The sequence below is a fragment of the Scyliorhinus canicula genome, chromosome 12 (genome assembly GCF_902713615.1).
Source record: "Scyliorhinus canicula chromosome 12, sScyCan1.1, whole genome shotgun sequence".
Lineage (NCBI taxonomy): Eukaryota > Metazoa > Chordata > Chondrichthyes > Carcharhiniformes > Scyliorhinidae > Scyliorhinus > Scyliorhinus canicula.
In genome coordinates this window covers 72,495,740-72,514,242 of record NC_052157.1, presented here as the reverse complement: position 1 = coordinate 72,514,242, position 18,503 = coordinate 72,495,740, and the positions used below count along the sequence as shown (strand labels likewise).

General features: G+C 51.9%; 1 protein-coding gene across 4 annotated transcripts in view; it reads right to left on the bottom strand.

Moving 5' to 3' along the window:
- The window catches only part of lipeb (lipase, hormone-sensitive b), a 125,761-nt gene extending 111,730 nt beyond the window's left edge, over positions 1-14,031 (bottom strand). For 3 of the 4 annotated variants that reach the window (XM_038813336.1, XM_038813339.1, XM_038813337.1), the window contains exon 1: positions 13,921-14,031. In XM_038813336.1, coding sequence (XP_038669264.1) covers positions 13,921-13,981 — 61 coding nt within the window. In that variant the 5' untranslated portion in view covers positions 13,982-14,031. Of the gene's footprint in view, positions 1-8,995; positions 9,182-13,920 lie in introns of those variants that run through there. The other variant, XM_038813338.1, reaches the window with a different exon arrangement.
- Between the last annotated feature and the right edge of the window lie 4,472 nt (positions 14,032-18,503).

Here is an 18,503-nt window from a genome sequence, read left to right as displayed (position 1 = left end):
AGCATAGAGAGAGCAGGTGTGAGGGGAGACAGCGAGTGAGCATTTTATAAAGCACAGGTGTGAGGGGGGAGATCGAGAGCGAGTGAGCATTATGTAAAATACAGAGAGCGTATGTGAGGAGAGAGAGAGAGAGAGAGAGAGAGAGAGAGAGAGAGAGAGAGAGTGATGGCGGGAGAATTATACAAAATACTGAGGAGAGTGAATATTCCGGAACCTGTTTAGGAGACGGTGAGTACTTTATTTGAATGTTTGCAGGAAAGCATTCACATCACCAAGACCTAATCATAGAATCGTAGAATTTACAGTGCAGAAGGAGGCCATTGGCCTATCGAGTGTGCACCGACACAGCAGGTCAGAGGCTAGGAATCCTGCGGCGAGTATCTCACCTCCCGATTCCCCAAGTCTGTCGACTATCGACAAGGCACAAATTAGGAGTGTGATGGAATACTCTCCACTTGCCTGGATTAGTGCAGTTCCAACAACACTGAAGAAGCTAGACACCATCCAGAACAAAGCAGCCGGACTGATTGCTACCCCTTCCACAACCATTCAATCCCTCCACCACCAGTGGCAGCCATGTATACCATTTACAAGACACACTGCAGCAACTCACTGAAACACCATGCAATAATGTGGTTTACCACACTCACCAAGGCTCCTTAAGCAGTACCCCCCAAACCAGGACAGATACCACTTAGAAGGGCAAAGGCAGTAGATACATGGGAACACGACTGCCTGGAGGTTCCCTTCCAAGTCTGATTTGGAAATATTGGCCGTTCCTTCACTGTCACTGGGTCAAACCCTCCTGGAACCCTTCTCTAACAGCACTGTGGGTGCTCAAGGACTGTAGAGGTTCAAGACGGCAGCTCACCACCACCTTCTCAAGGGGCAATTAGGGTTGGAAAATGAATGCTGGGCCTAGCCAGTGACGCCCGCATCCCATTAATTAATTTTAAAACAGGACTCATGAGTCTGTAATTCAGCAGCTGGGAGCTTCATTATTTTTGAGTAGAATATTTACAAAACAAAGACATGGCAGGGGAATTATCTTCATTGCAGGCCACATTAATATAGTTGAGGAATAGAGGCCAACTAAATCTACTTACTGTGAGTAAAATAGTGTTTCTAAACACTGGCTGGGTTTGCCAAGCTGGAAAGAATGAAAAGTGTCCAAACTTTAAACGTTCTGAGACTCTTTATGAACAATAGAAGCAGAAACCATGATATGCATTGGAATTGCACTTTCAACAGACAGAAAGGCCCCAAGGAGGTTCACAGAAGCAATAACCAAATTACATTCAACACTGAGCTACATAAAGAGATACAAGGACACGTGACTAACAGCTTGGGCAGGGAAAATCTGAAAGGAGGAAAGGGACCCATAGGTGGAGAGGTTTAGGGAAAGGATTCCAGCGCTCAGGGCCCAGACAGCTGAAAGCACGGCCGCCATTGGTGGAGCGATGGAAATGAGGGGATGCGCAAGAGGCCATAATTGGTGGAGCACAGAGGTTGAGGAGGGACTGAGGAGGTTACAGAGATAGGGAGGGTTGAAGGGGCAGGTGGAGGTTACAGAAATAGGGAGGGTTGTAGGGACTGGAGGAGGTTACAGAGATAGGGAGGGTTGTAGGGGCTGGAGGAGTTTATAGAGATTGGGAGGGTTGAAGGGGCAGGTGTAGGTTACTGAGGTCGGGAGGGTTGTAGGAGTTAGAAGAGGTTACAGAAATTGGACGGATTGTCGTTGCTGGAGGAGGTTTACAGATATAGGGAGGATTATAGGGCTGGAGGAGGTTACAGACAGGAAGGGTTATGTTGGAACGTTGGTTAGGCTACAGTTATAGTATGATGTGCATTTCAGAGATCCACATTATAGGAACAGAAAACATAAGAACTAGGAGCAGGAGTAGGCCATCTTGCCCTCGCGGCCTGCTCCGCCATTCAATAAGATCATGCCTGAGTTTTATGTGGACTCAGCTCCACTTACCCGCCCGCTCACCGTAACCTTTATTCCTTTGCTGTTCAAAAATCTATCTACCTTTGCCGTAAAAACATTCAAACGAGGTAGCCTCAACTGCTTCACTGGGCAGGGAATTCCATAGATTCACATCCTTTGGTGAAGAAGTTCTCCTCAACCTAGTCCTAAATCTGCTCCCCTTATTTTGAGGCTTATGCCCCCCGAGTTCTAATTTCAGCACCGCCAGTGGAAACAACCTCCCTGCTTCTATTCTGTCTATTCCTTCATAATTTTATATGTTTCTATAAAATCCCCCCTCATTCTTCTAAATTCCAATGAGTATAGTTGCAGTCTACTCAGTTTCTCCTCATAAGCCAATCCTTTCAACTCCGGAATCAACCTAGTGAATCTCCTCTGCACACCCTCCAATGCCCGTACAACGTTTCTCAAGTAAGGAGACCAAAACTGTGCACAGTACTCCAGGTGTGGCCTCACCAGCACCCTATATGGCTGCAACATAACCTCCCTGTTTTTAAACTCCATCCCTCTCGCAATGGAGGACCAAATTCCATTTGCTTTCTTAATTACTTGCGGCTTGATGGAGGGATCAATGACCAGAGGGCATAGATTTAAGGTAAAGGGCAGGAGATTTAGAGGGAATGTGAGGAAACTCCTTTTCTCCAGAGGGTGAGTGGGAGTTTGGAATTCACTGCGTGAAAAGGTAGTGGAGGCAGAGACACTCATAACACTTAAGAAGTATTTAGATCTGCATTTGCAATGCCAAGGCATACAAGGCTATGTGCCAAGTGCTGCAAAATGGGATTAGAATAGTTAGAAGGTTCGTTTTTGACCTGGCACAGATGAAATGGCTGAAGGGCCGTTTCTGTGCTCTAGGACGTAATGGATCTAGGTTGTAGGACCTGGACGTGTTACAGAAATAGGGAAGGATGAGACCGTAAGACTGATTAAAAACAAAGATGAGAATTTACAGATCAATTACTTTGTCGAACATGGAGGGCAATGAAGGCCAGCGAGCTCAAAAGGGTTATGATGGTGAACAGAAGGAGCTCAGCCATGTGATAAGCTACGACAGCCAGAGTGTTGGACGAGCTCAAGTTTCAGCAGGAGTGTTATACAGGCGCTCAGCCCACAGAGGCTTTTGAGAGTTGGAAATAACAAAAGGCAATGGTGAGGGTTTTTTCAGCATTTTCACACAAGATGTATGTTTATCCAGTACTCCAGCAATTAGACAAATGCCCAGGGCGAGGGCTGTATTGTGAAGAATAAGTTGGCCATGGTGTGGGGGACAGGCTGGAGGGGAGCAGAGGGCATTTCACTTCATTTTTGTGTCACCGTGGTCTGCTCAGACAGTGAAATTTCAGAGACACTGGATTATGAACCTGGGCGACAAGATCACATCAGCAGCTTAGCCAGTAAACAAGGAACAAGATCAGCTATTGCGTTTGTTGCTATTTCAGGATGTCTGTGACTAATTCAGGTCCTGACTTGCTCTGTGGAGCGTGCCAAAACACAGAAACAGCAGCAGTCAAAGCATTTGATTGCTGATGTCAGTCTCGTAGAGCAGGAAATCCGAGGGACGCGTGTTGACACTGGTGCAAATTCCAATATTACCTCACATGTTTGGTTTAAATTACATATTTACTAAGTACCTTTGGACATGCCTTGCACCATAAAGGTGTTGGATAAAGGTGAGTTGTTATTTTCAGTAAGGATCACAGACCTGCAACCTGAACAGAAGAGAAAAATTAAGAAGTCTTACAACACCAGGTTAAAGTCCAACAGGTTTGTTTCAAACACGAGCTTTCAGAGCACTGCTTCCTTCCTCACCTGAGGAAGGAGCAGTGCTCCGAAAGCTCGTGTTTGTTACAAAACCTGTTGGACTTTAACCTGGTGTTGTAAGACTTCTTACTGTGCTCACCTCAGTCCAACGCCGCCATCTCCACATCAGAAGAGAAAAAGAGCAGGCAAAGGGCCCATGGGCACCTCCCCTCCTCCCAAGCCTACTCATGCCATTCGATAAGATCATGACTGATCTGCAAACTCCAATTGGCACCTTCTCGCTTTACATCCACAATCCTCAATTCCCTTAGACAAAAAAGATCTTTCTTTACTCAGCGACCGAACATCCACAGCACTCTGGCATAGAGAATTCTGAAGATTCGCAACCCTCAGACTGAAGACATAAAACTGTTCATCTCCATCCAAAATGACTGACCCTCCCACTCCTCCAACATGAAACTCTTGGCTCCCGACTCTCCAATCAAGAGGGGGGGAGGGGGGGGGGGGGGGGGGGGAGTGCGTTGCAATGAGCTCACTTCACATTTGTCAAAACACCAGAGCATATAGGTCATTCTAGTCCAGTGCTTTTCAAACTGTTTTGCTCGGGAACCATTTTTACCAACCGGACATCCTTCGGGACACAGTGGCTGACCTTCGCAACCCACACTGGCCGCCCTGCACGACCCACGCTAACAAACCTGCAAATCATGTTGCCTGAACTTCACAACCCACCATTTTCACTTACCTTTATTATGACAGGTGAGTCTGCTCGGTACTCACGATGTCACTTGCTTTGTTATTCAGTGCTACATTTCTGATAATGACCGGCTTATGATTTAAGATCTCACTGCATCCGTTGAAAAAAATAAAGAGGTTTGTCCTCGAACTCGCCATGTTTAGTCTTCAAATGTCTTTGAAGTTTTGAGGGTTTTGAACTTTAATTTGCTACTGCTTCCCTGCATATAACACACATGAACTTTGAATCCTGATTTACAGTGGAACAATTAATAACCCGTCCCTCAAGTAATCATCTTTCTGCTGCTTAGTTCCTGTTTCCAACTTCTTCTTCATGGGTTGTTCACCAAGGCCCAAGAATTCACACTAGCACTGCTGGCAGCTGCAAAATGGAGGAATCTCTCTCGCGCCCAGATCACGTGATCAGCATACCTGGGGCACATGACCTACACTCTGCCGCCGCTTCTGGAAAGAGGACTCCATTGTTTGCAGAACAAAACCTTGCCCTGGACACGCGTGTTGACATCAGGAGGCGGTCCACCCCGCTGGGCTCTGGGCCTGCACACTGCTTGATCCGGCATGCACGCGCGGGATGGCTGGCAGTCTCAAAACTCTGTCGTGTATGGCATTTCTAAAAGTGATCTTCCCGAAACCGGTCCACGACTCACCTGTGGGTCGTGACCCCGAGTTCGAAAACCCCTGTTTTAGTCAATTTCTGCTCCCACAGGACAACCCAGGAATCAATCCGGGAGCCTCTATTGCTGCTTCCAATTAACACCCACCCCCCAACCCCGAGCCATGAATATAGTTCTTTAAAAATATGGAAGCAAAGAACTGTATTGTAGGTGCGGGGTCACCAATGTCCAATGACATCAGAGCTTCCTTATTTTTGTATGCCTTTGCAATAAAAAGCAATTTAGCCACATGGAGTACAAGGACAGCGAACTCCCTCCAAATACAAACATTGAAGAGTCACCAGGCTGGGTCCTCCGACCGCTCAGCTACACGTTTCTCAGTGGCTCCGGTGGCGGGATTCTCTGCTCCTGCTGCTGTCAATGCGAATTCCTACTGAACCCACCCCATGCCACTGGGAAGAGCCTCAGGCAGGGCTGTGCTGCTGGCGAGACCAAAGAATCCTCAGCTAGAGAACTCCAGCCACCATTTACTAGCTTCTCGCATACAGTACATTGGTTTCTCTGCTCTTGCTGCTTAAGCAAGTAACCTGATACTTCTTCTTATTAACTCCATTTGTCACCCTCTTGCCCAACCACTGTACTTGTCCGCATCCCTCTGGAGGGTCCATCCTCTGCCTCACCGCCTACCCCCCCGCAACAAACTCTGTAGCTTCCACTACAAATTTTTTTTAAACAACTGGCAGGAAGATTAGAGGGGGACCTGTGGGGAAAGGTTGCACACCGAGAGGGTTTAGGGGCAGTCTGGAACTCACGGCATGAAAGGGTTGCAGAAGGCAGAAACCCTCATGGCATCAAAAAAGTATTTGGACATGCACTTGGGAGTGATTTAAACCACAGGGCGATAGGGCCACCAAGAGCTGGCACGGTGGGATTTGCTCGCTCACTCAGCCCAAAACAGCTTTCTTCCATGCATTAAATTTTCTACCTTTGGTCACCATGCAACCACTTCTCTGTAATGGGTATTAGGTCAAACTAATTTATCTCAATTTGCACAATTAATTTGTCCATTGTTCAAAAAGCATTCAGATAAATCACCTTTAACTTTTGACCATTTTCTCCTCTTTGGTCTGATTCGTCGTTGCACTATTACCGTAAACCCTCTCTGTCCCTCACAGTCAGTCCGTTCTGCTTCTCTTTATTCGGGCTGCTGCACTGCACAACGGCCTTGATGTTTGTTTTTAGATATGTAAACCTTCCTTCACCTGAATCCTCCCCCTGATATTTTAAGACAGAGTTAATCAGGGCAGCACGTTGGCACAGTGGTTAGCTCTGCTGCATCACGTTGCAGAGGACACTGGTTCGATCCCGGCTCCGGGGTCACTGTCTGTGTGCAGTTTGCAAATTTTCCCCGTTTCTGCATGGGTCTCACCCCTCATCCCAAAGATGAGCACCGCAGGTAAATTGGTCACGCTAAATTGCCCCTTAATTGAAAAAAATTAGGTACTCTAAATTTATTTCAAAAAAGACAGTTAGTCCCTTAGTATATGTGTGGGGTGGAGCAGCAACTGAAACCAGCCTCATTCATTTGAGCAGCACGGTAGCACAGTGGTTAGCACAGTTGCTTCACAGCTCCAGGGTCCCAGTTTCGATTCCCAGCTGGGTCACTGTCTGTGGGAGTCTGCACGTTTTCTCAGTGTCTGCGTGGGTTTCCTCAGGGTGCTCCGGGGCTCCGATCTCCGGCCACAGTCCAAAGATGTGGAGGTTTGGTGGATTGGCCATGATAAATTGCCCTTAAGTGTCTAAAAGGTTAGGTGGGGTTACTGGGTTACGAGGATAGGGTGAAGGCATGGGCTTAGGTAGGGTGCTCTTTCCAAGAGCCGGTGCGCACTCGATGGGCCAAATGGCCTCCTTCTGCACTGTAAATTCTATTCTATGGTTTAAATAGAGCCTACCCATCGGAACAGCTCCCTCCTTTCCCAGTGCAACACGGATCAAAACACTGAGCTGAATTCTCCGATCCCCGCCAGAATCGCGTTCGGTGACGGGGCGGAGAATCTCCGATGACGAAAAAAATGGGGGCGGTGCCACTTTTGCAATGTTCTGCTCCCGAAAAGCAGGGTACTCCTGCACGCCGTCATTCGGCCCATCGAGTGTGCACAACCCACATCAAGCCCTCACTTCCATCCTATCCCCGTAACCCAATAACCCCTCCTAAACTTTTTGGATACTAAGGGCAATTTAGTTTGGCCAATCCACCTAACCTGCATATCTTTTGGATTGTGGGAGGAAACCGCAGTACCCAGAAGATCCCATGCTGACACGGGCAGACGGTGCAGACTGCGCATAGACAGTGACCCAGCAGGGAATCAAACCTGGGATCCTGGCCTATGAAAGCACAGTGCTATCCCCTTGTGCTACTGTGCTGCCCAAGCCTCAGGCCATTGCCTGATGCCCACACCCAATCGGCCAAGTTCCCGACAGTGTGGGACACATGTGGTCTCAGTCCAGCGCTGCCACAGTCGGAGGAAGGTCGATCTGTGGGCAGGGGGTGCATTAGTTGGGGCTAGGGGCGCGCGAGCCAGCCAAGCGGGGGGGACGTACTATTTTTGCAAGCCGGGTTCGTGGGCTGAGTCCCGCTATGAAGTACGGCACGGCTGCTGCAGACACCGCTTTGCGTATTCACAGGCCACGGATCCGGCAATGCTCCAGGCCGTATCGGCAGCTAGAGCTGGGACCTCTACGCTGCCTGACTACTACCCCCCCCCTCCCCCCCGGAGGCAGGGAATCGATGGCCGTTTTGCACCAGTTTTCCTGACATAAAACACCACCGTTTTCAAACCGGTGTGGGGACTTAGTTTCCCAAACGGAGAAATCCAGCTCACCGCCTCCCACAGCACTCTTTGAAACCATGAATTCGACCGCTCACACTTGTCTAACCCTTTGGATACAACGGTGCTGGCTTCAGGGCAGGAAGCGCGCACACCACGCACATAGATCTCGTATTAAGAGTTATTTGCGCAACAGCCACGGAGTGACAAGCAGCAGGAGCACAGAGGACTATGGGGAAGTGGCACAGGAAAGACGTTTAGGCAGCATAGATCAGGCAATAATCTTATGGAATGTCCGGGCAGGCTTGAAGGGCCTGGTGGCCTACTCCTGCTTCTAATTCTTGTGTTGTGATCTTGGGTTGCATTGATCCCAAACACAGGGCCAATAGCGATCCAATGGGATAATATCTGGTGCAAAAGGACCAACATCTGCCAACTGTGGGTAACAGGATTAGAGGGACAGGGGGATGGGGAGGGGAGGGGGGGGGGGGGGGCTGGGATGAAATGAAAAATGAAAATCGCTTATTGTCACGAGTAGGCTTCAATTAAGTTACTGTGAAAAGCCCCTAGTCGCCACATTCCGGCGCCTGTCCGGGGAGGCTGGTACGGGAATCGAACCGTGCTGCTGGCCTGCTTGGTCTGCTTTAAAAGCCAACATTTAGTCCAGTGAGCTGAACCAGCCCCTGGATGGAGGGAATGAGAAAATTTCAATGGTGGGGGAGTGGGAAGAGAAAAGACTCATGGAGGAAGGAAACCCATGACAGGCGTAGGGAAAAGTCAGGGGAGGGGCGGAAAGGTGGGGCCCATCCAAGCGACACCGCAGACTAACTTGGACATAATCGGCTCTCCCTTCACTGTCAAACCTTCATTGGGTACAAACCTGGAACTGCGCTGTGGACAGACTGACACCACATGGACTAAAGTGGTCCAAGAAGGATGCCCACTGGCACCTTCTCAAGGGGCAACCAGGGATGGGTAACAACCGCCAGCCTTGACAGCGATGCTCAGACCACAGGAACGAATATAGAATGGAAGATTAATTTTACCTGCCGTAGTCAACCTTTGCAGGAATCCTCAGGGAGGGAAACCCGAGTTTGCTCCTCGAACGAGAGATCTGAATTCAGTGAACACAAATTTTGCCCTGGTACAGCTGACGATGCTCTGACTCGCTATTTGTCCTTCAGGTCCTTTTATCACCTCGTCTGAACAAACTCCAAGGCTGTGCACATTGCTTATGTCAGATAGCACAGGTCCAGGGCGGCCCAGTAACTGACGCACACTCCCAGCTTTATCTGGAATAGAGCTGTCCAATCACTTCAGCTCTCAGACAGATATCGACTGAAGTACAATTGCAAGTTTCAAGAAAATTCACTTGTTTCCTCACTGAAGCCAAGTAGGGGAGGAGGGGCTCAGAAGACTGTGTCCCACCCATTCAGTCACCAAGCCTACAGTCTCCTGAGACTGTACCCCACACTCAGTCCCTCGAGCCAAGTCTCCTGAGACTGTAGCCCACCCACGTCAGTCAGTGAATCTACAATCTCCAAATTGAACCTACAGTCACCAGAGTGTACCGCTAACGCCTAGTCACCTAGCCTACAGTCTGCAGACTATGTCACACCCACTACAGTCCCCTGAGTGTGTACCCCACCCACCCGCTAGCACTAGTCTCCAGAGATTGTACACCACTAGCCAGTTACCGAGCCTAGTCTCCAGAGATTGTGTACCCAACCCAACCCGTCACTGAACCTACAGTCTCCTGAGACCAGTCTCCACCCAGCCTAGTCTCCAGAGACTGTCCACCAGCAACTCAGTCACTGTGCCCACACTCTCCAGAGACTGTATCCCACACCCTAGTCCCAGGCCTACATCTCCAGAGACTGTACACCACCAACCAGTCACCGAGTCGACAGACTCGGGACTGTACCCCACCCAACCCAGTCACCTACCGACATCCTCAGAGACTGTACCCCACAGACTCAGTCCTCTAGCCTAGCAGTCCCCTCAGTCCTGTACCCCACCGTAGTCCACTGAGCCCTCCAGTTGCCACGAAAATTGTACTCCACCCACCCAGTCACTGAGCCTACAGACTCCAGAGACTGCACCCACCACATCCGTCACCGAGCTGAAAATAAGGGTGCCGATGAGTCCAGAGGTTGCGATTTTGGGGTGTCGGAAGACCCGGAAGTACAGGAGGGGATAGAGGCCGACGTTGTGGCCTTTGCTCCCTGATAGCCCGGCGACGAATACTGTTGGCGTGGAGGGACTCAAAGCCCCCATGGACCGAAGTATGGCTGTTGGACATGGTAAGCTTTCTCGGCTTGGAAAAAATCAAGTTCACCTTACGAGGTTCGCCCGGAGGTGGCAACCATTCATCGACTTCTTCGCGGGGAACTAATCGTCAGCGGGGGTGGAGGGGTGGGGGGTAGAATAGTGTAGAGTAGGGGAAGAATATGCGGGTCTATCTGCGAGAGTGGTACTGTGATTTGCACTATGTTTTTTGTAATTGGTATCTGCACACTAATGTATATTGTTACGGTTTACAATGCCAAAAATACTTCAATAAAATTGTCTGTTAAAAAAAAGGAGTGTGGGCAATGGCAAGAGGGGCGGGGAGGGTAGTCGGGACAGATCTGCCTGGCCAGGGTACAATGGTGATTGGCAGGCCTTAAAGAAGTTGTTTAATCTGCTACACTCAGTACCGCAGCTCATAAACAGGCTTCCCACTGCCAAGGGCCAGGGACAGGCAGGCCTTGAACGAACAAGGCACTTAACGAGTCGACACACTGAAGAGCTGGGCGGATATTTGCCTTTGAGGAAATGTTGTGATCCATTACATCCTTTGACAGTTCCATTGCCGACACCGGCACTTGCCTCACCCAAAGCAGAGATTGTGTAATATAACCACAAGTACGTTATGGGGTGGGAAGAATTAACTTCCCCATGGACAACGCAGAATAGGGAGTGGGCGACCTCTAACAACGTATAGTTGTAGGTTATATAAAAGCCGGCCCGTTATAATAATAATAATAATAATAACTTTATGTCACATGTAGGCTTCAATGAAGTTACTGTGAAAAGCCCCGAGTCGCCACATTCCGTACAACCTGTTCAGGCACTGCTGTCTTGTTCTGCATTACAAGCCAGCTGATTAGCCCACTGTGCTAAACCAGCCCCAGCAAGGCAGACCCAGTTGGGATGTTACATGTGATATATAATAATAGTTATTATAAATAACTAAGTTTCGAGGGATGGGTAATAAATGCCAGCAAATGGCCTCATCCCAACATGGAATTGCAACGCCAGTAAATAAAATAAACTAAGTTTCTTTGAACCACACGGCATGGACCCCTTTGTGGCCCTATAAAATCTTGTCCCCTTCAAAATCACTGTGCCTGACATTTTATCGGGTTAGGGAAACCATGGAGGTTGCAACACGGAGGAGATCATATGGCCACTTGTATTGGGGCTGGCTCTGTGCCAGAGCTAATCACATCACACTGTATCAATCCCAAACTAACCCACTATCTCACTCTCTCCCCCATAGCCCCATATCAATCCCAAATAATCCCACTGTCCCACTCTCTCCCTATAGCCTGCATTAATCTCAAATCCCACTGCCCACTCTCTCCCTATATCCCTGCATTATCTCAAATTTATCACACCCATCACATTGTCTTCCAAAGCCCTGGACCATTCCCCAAACTAATCCCACTGTCCTGATCTCTCCCCATTTCTGTCTATCAATCCCACACCAATCCCAGTCTCACTCTCTCACCCGTAGCCCTGTATCAATCCCACACTAATCCCACTGTCCGACTCTCACCCCATAGCCCTGTATCAATCCCACACTACTCCCACTCTTCCCATAGCTCTGCACCAATTCCAAACTATTCCTACTGCCCCATTCTTTCCCATACCCCAGTATCAATCCAAACCTAAACCTACAATCAGTTTAGAAATGGAGCATGGAATATTTCTCAAAGGAATAGCAAATTTGCAACATTTCCTCAAAGGCAAATATTAGAGTTGCTCCCTGAGTAAAGGGTAAAGTCCCAGATGACCATAGGCTGCTTTCACCAGGTAGAAGGCCGACTGTGTGTGATTTGAAATGAAATGAAAAATGGAAAATCACTTATTGTCACGAGTAGGCCTTCAATGAAGTTACTGTAAAAGCCCCTAGTCGCCACATTCCGGCGAGGCTGGTACGGATTTAACCCGATATCACCACACCTCAGGGTGAGGGGGCAAGGTTGAGAAGGTGGGGCCTATCAGAATAACCTCTGTTTCAATTCCTTAAATGCGCTGTTAGTTCAAGGTCTGTGTCCCCCTGACGTTTGGCAGTGAAAGCTTTCTTGTGAGCTGTTGTTCAGCTAGTCCCAGTGTTGTTACAGTCATGTCTGGAGTTTCTCCCAAGATTGAGAGAAACTTAACTTCTCAGAGCCATCTACAGGCCTGGGTCAGCACTACACTACTATGACTGTTGACATAGTAAAACAAATAATAAAATGTTGACATAGCAATTTGAAATGGTCAAAATCAACAGGGACATTTAATTATCCTAGATACAGTAACTGACCAGTCACTCACTGTTCCTGGTAATGATGCCTGGGACCAGAACTCCACAACCCTCAAGTTTCCCATGATTGGTTTCCATGGTAACCAGTATTTCCTCACTCCATGTGCCATGGTAACACACTCTCCAGGTTTCCCTCCTAGACATCACCCTGGTCACTGGTTTCCCTGGTAACCAGCAACCCCGACCCCTTATTTCCCTGGTAATAACAATAATCACTTATTGTCACAAGTAGACTTCAAAGAACCAAGAACAAAGAAAAGTACAGCACAGGAACAGGCCCTTCGGCCCTCCAAGCCTGCACCAACCATGCTGCCCATCTAAATGAAAATCTTCTATATTTCTGGGGTCCGTATCCCTAAATGAAGTTACAGTGAGAAAGCCCCAAGTCGCCACATTCCAGCGGGGCTTGTTCGCAGAGGCCGGGACGGGAATTGAACCCGCGGATGCTGGCAATATGTTCTGCATTACAAACCAGCTGTTTAACCCACTGTGTTAAAACCAGCCCCCATACCAGCTGGTAACCAGCAACCCCCTGACTCCATGTTTTCCTGGCAACTAGTTTTACCTGGTAACCAGCTCTCCTGACCCCATGTTTCCATGGTAACCAGCTTCCCTCTCACACCATGTTACCCTGGTAACCAGCTCCCCTCACGTTTCCCTGGTAACCAGCTCCCCTCACCACCGATGTTTCCGTGGTAACCAGCTCCCCTACACACCATGTTTCCCTGGTAACCAGCTCCCCTCACCCCATGTTTCCCGGTAACCACTCCCCTCACCCAATGTTTCCCTGGGTAACCAGCCTCCCCTCACCTCATGTTTCCGTGGTAACCACTCCCCTCACCCCATGTTTCCCTGGTAACCAGCACCCCTCACCCATGTTTCCCTGGTAACCAGCTCCCCTCACCCATGTTTCCCCTGGTAACCAGCTCCCCCTCACCCCATGTTTCCCTGGTAACCACACCCCTCACCCCATGTTTCCCCTGGTAACCAGCTCCCCTCACCCCATGTTTCCCTGGTAACAGCTCCCCTCACCAATGTTTCCCCTGGTAACCAGCTCCCCCTCACCTCATGGTTCCGTGTAACCAGCTCCCCTCACCCCATGTTTCCCTGGTAACCAGCACCCCTCACCCCATGTTTCCCTGGTAACCACTCCCCTCCCCCATGTTTCTCCTGGTAACCAGCTCCCCTCACCCCATGTTTCCCTGGTAACCAGCTCCCCTCACCCCATGTTTCCCTGGTAACCATCTCCCCTCACCCCATGTTTCCCTGGTAACCATCACCCCGCAACCCCATGTTCCCTGGTAACCAGCACCCCTCATCCCATGTTTCTGGTGAACCTGTCACCACTTCCCAGTTAACTGTTTTCCTCATTGTAAATGCCCGCTCAGGACTAACCTGCCGGGGCCGCTCCTGTCCCGGTACTCCCGCTATCGACCCCCACTCCGCCCGATGCCATTTTCACGGCCTGGGATTAGCAGGGCATTCAGTCAATCACGTCCGTGCTCCACAGCTCAACTAGACACGCCCACAGGGCTCCCCCCGCCAATCGACGCCCAGCGTTACCGCTGTCAGCAAAGATTCCACACGCCCACAAAGGGGTCAGCCAATCCGGTGCCCGCACTGAGACAGCGCCACTACTGTCACTCAGAGAGTGGACACGCCCGCACGGGGCTCAGCAAATCCGGGGCTGCGCCGAGACAGCGCCACCGCTGTCAATCAGAGATTGATGTTGACATGTCGGCGTATAAGAGATTGGACACGCCCACAAAGGACTCAGCCAATCCGGGGCTCGATGAGACAACGCCACCGCTGTCAATCAGGTTTGGACACGCCCACAAGGAGTCAGCCAACCCGTGTCCGCACAGAGACAGAGCTGCCCATGCGAAGTTCTTGATTAAAATAAAAAAAATTAAGTTGCTATTATTGCTATCCCAGACCAAGCCCCCAAAGTGGCTGGGATACTAAACAGAAACCCCAACTTATTTTAATTTTGTAAAACTTTTGAGGAAAGGATACCTGCTCCAGGAATGATTAGAACATAGAACATAGAACAGTACAGCACAGAACAGGCCCTTCGGCCCTCAATGTTGTGCCGAGCCATGATCACCCTACTCAAACCACGTATCCACCCTATACCCGTAAACCTACAACCCCCCCCTTAACCTTACTTTTATTAGCCATGATGTGGAGATGCCGGCGTTGGACGGGGTGAGCACAGTAAGAAGTCTTACAACACCAGGTTAAAGTCCAACAGGTTTGTTTCAAACACGAGCTTTCGGAGCACGGCTCCTTCTTCAGGTGAATTATTAGGTTAAGTATTTATTAGGACACTACGGGCAATTTAGCATGGCCAATCCACCTAACCCGCACATCTTTGGACTGTGGGAGGAAACCGGCACACCCGGAGGAAACCCACGCGCACAGGGGAGGACGTGCAGACTCCACACAGATGACCCAGCCGGGAATCGAACCTGGGACCCTGGAGCTGTGAAGCATTTATGCTAACCACCATGCTACCCTGCTGCCCCTGCTACCCTGCTGCCCATTACACAAAGAAATAAGGGGCGCGATTCTACGATGTCGCGCCGCATCGAGGAAGCCGTCGTGAACTCGGTCGAGTTCAACGACGGCGCGAAACGGCCCCGATCGCGACCTATTCTAGCCCCGGGAAGGCTAAAATCAGGGCCGCGAGAACACGGGGGGGGGCGTGACTCGAATGCGCGTCGTCAGCGCGTGATGCCCGAATGACGCCGCTCCGCGTTGTAAAGGGGCGCGATCCCACGCACAGAAGGAGGGAGGGAAATGTCGGAGCCACAGAGCCCCGAGGTCCCGTGATACGGACCTGGAGACCCTCCCCGATGAGGTGGAGCAGCGCAGGGGCATCCTCTGCCCAAGACGATGCATCGTCACCCTTCCAGCGGCGTGCGACTGGCCTGGCGCGAGGTGGGCACGGCAGTCAGTGCTGGAGGGCAGACCCATCGGTCCGGGGAGCAGTGTCGAAAGAAGCTCCACGACCTCACCAGGGCTGCCAGGGTGTGTGCCATGAGGGTGCCCCCAGGTCACAACCTCATCACCCCCCCCCCCCCCCCCCGTGGGCACAGGGGGAGGGGGGGCAGAGTGAGTAGGGTGATTAACAAAGTTGTCACAGACCCACATGAGCGCTGCAACCCCCTGGAGAGATGCCATGCTGTGGCTGCAACTTTCCCCCCACCCTGTGCCAATATCTGAACGCCCTGATGATACCTGCCTAATTGTGATGATCTATCTATGCCCCCCTAACAGGACAAGACTGCTCACAACAGCCGGGAGCGCAACAGAACTGGAGGGGTTCACCCGTTATGCAGCCCCTGACAGTGTTCGAGCAGAGGCACTAGACTTGCTGGGGGATCTGCCACCTGGGATGTCGCGCAATGCGAGGTTGGAGGTGCAGAATCAAGTGAGACAACCCTGCATGACAACCCCCCCCCCCCCCCCCCCCCCCCATCCTCTCTCCCCTCACACTCTGCCCACTGGACCCCCCATCCTCTCTCCCCTCACACTCTGCCCACAGGATCCCCCATCCTCTGTCCTCTCACACTCTACCCACTGGACCCCCCATCCTCTCTCCCCTCACACTCTGCCCACTGGACCATCCTACGCCCGGCCGAGCGTGTCTAACTAACCCCATATCATTCTGTTCCCCAGGGCCAGCTGACGAACGTCCAGGGCCGTCTGGTGCCACACACAGGCGACCATCCGCGACGACCACCGCACCCAGGTCCACGCCAAGGGTGGATGTACAGGAGGACAGTGACGACTTTCATGGCTGTGCGTTGCGCGAAGATCGGGCCGTGAGACAGGACAGGACGGGTCAGTGGACCCAGACGCACAGAAGACGCGACGCAGTCAACGGACTCACCTGATGCTGAACCGTACATGGTCTCGTGCGCCCTGCGCCGGGACATGACTGGACCAGACACTCCTGATATCTGACGGACGAGACCTAGAGCCTGCAGCACTGCTGTCTCCCCACCATCCACTATCCCAGAGACACACCTCGTTGGCAATTAAGTGATGGCTCCTGGGTCACGGTCTGGTGGCACCACACAACTGAGCCGGTACAGCAGTGAGGTCGGAACAGCCGAGGGGCTGGACAGTCGGAGGGCTGCCCAGGCCCAGCATCCAGCTGCCGCCCAGATGTTTCCCGGGTTCCTGGATTTACTCGAGCCACCTGGACAGTCGATGCATTTTGAAACCCAGGGACACAATGACGGATGATGGCCATCTTCCAGCAGCTGCAGATGCTGCAGTTAGAGGAGTCAAACCGTATCCAGGAGCAGGGAGTGGTGCCGCTCATGGCAGCCACCCAGACCAACACCGCATAGTGGCGTCCGCGTCGAGGCAATGGGTGAAACGGTATCGCCATGGTCAGGTTCTGCAAGGCGTTGGGCTTCATGTGCACGCGTCATCCATGGCCCAGAGAGGGCTGCCCTCTCACAGGCAGCAATTCGCCACAGCCAACATGACATTGCCGCGCTACGGGCCCTGGCCAAGTCTCACCAGGTCATCATGGCCTCCCAGCAGGCCATGGCACAGTCCCAGCAGTCAGTCGCGGAGAGCATCGACTGCCTGACGCACGTGCTGGATGGCGTCGCGCACTCACAGTTTGAGGTCGCACAGTCCCTGGCGGGAATGTCTCACTCCCTGGACTCCGTCTCTGCGAACCTTCGGACCCTGGTCGATACCGTTGCAGCCTCCAGGACTGGCAGCGCCAGTGTCGGTGGGGCGACGGGGCACCGCCCCGCTCGCACCTCCGTCCCACAGTGAGGCCCGTTGGCCACCAGCTCCCCAAGGGAGGAGGAGTTCTGGGCCCGTCCCATTAACTCCATCACGGGACGTCCCGGAACGCCCGCCTGCCCCCGTCCCATCCCTGGTGCATCGGTGGGCAGCGGCAGAGCAGGGTGGCACCACGTCATCCGAAACGCCCGCGGACAGCCTGGCCCATCAAGGCCGGGTCCGCCCCAGGAAACGAGTGCCGACGGGGAGACATGTCACGGACGTGATTCTTAGCAGTCCGCCTCCACTCCTGCTGTACCATCTGGGGATTCACTTAGACGTAGTGGTAGGGCCCATAAGGCAAGGAATAGGGACACCTGAGTAAGTTGGCACGGGTGAAGGGCACAGTTTAGTTGTAGGGCTATGGGCATCTGTACAAATATTCACCATTAACTCACTGTTGCACCTAACTTGTAAGACTGTGATTTTTCTGTTGCCACGGGGATCGTGATGGTGACGGGTGGGTCATCCTTTCGCCTCCCCCACCCAGTCGGACGCCGTAGTCCTCGGCACTCCGACGCCAGCTACCCCACGCGGCACGTGATGGAGTGTCGAAGTGGAGCAGTGTACATGAGCGTGCCGGGGGGGGGGGGGGGGGGGGGGGTTGGTGGTGGAGTTGTACGCTGTCCGTCTGCACGACTGGCGATGCAGGTGGTAGTGGTAGTGTTCAGCGATGCCGTCGCACGCGATGCGTGAATCTTGCAGCCACCAACGCATCGCGTGCCCGCTGTCCTCGCCGGGTCCGTCGTGCAGCCTCCTGGACATTACCAGCACCCGGGTCGTGTCTTTGTGCTGCGCCCGACGCACCACCAACCTCCTCCACCTCCTCCTCCTCAACCTCCACCTCCTCCTCCTCCTCCTCCTCAGCATTGGCACCACTGCCAGTGGCTTCTTCCTCCGACTCCTCCACCAGGACATCTCCCCTCTGCATTGTGATGTTGCGCAGTGCACAGCAGACCACAACAATGCGAGCGACCCTGTCGGCCCCCCCCCCCCCCCCTCCGGCCCCCTCCGGAGCGGTCCAGGCATCTGAATCTCATTTTCAGCAGACCAAAGCAGTGCTCCACCACACCCCTGGTTGCTGCATGGGCCTCATTGTAAAGGGTGTCCGCGTTGGTCTGAGGCCTCCGTATGGGCGTCATCAGCCAAGGCCTCAGTGGATA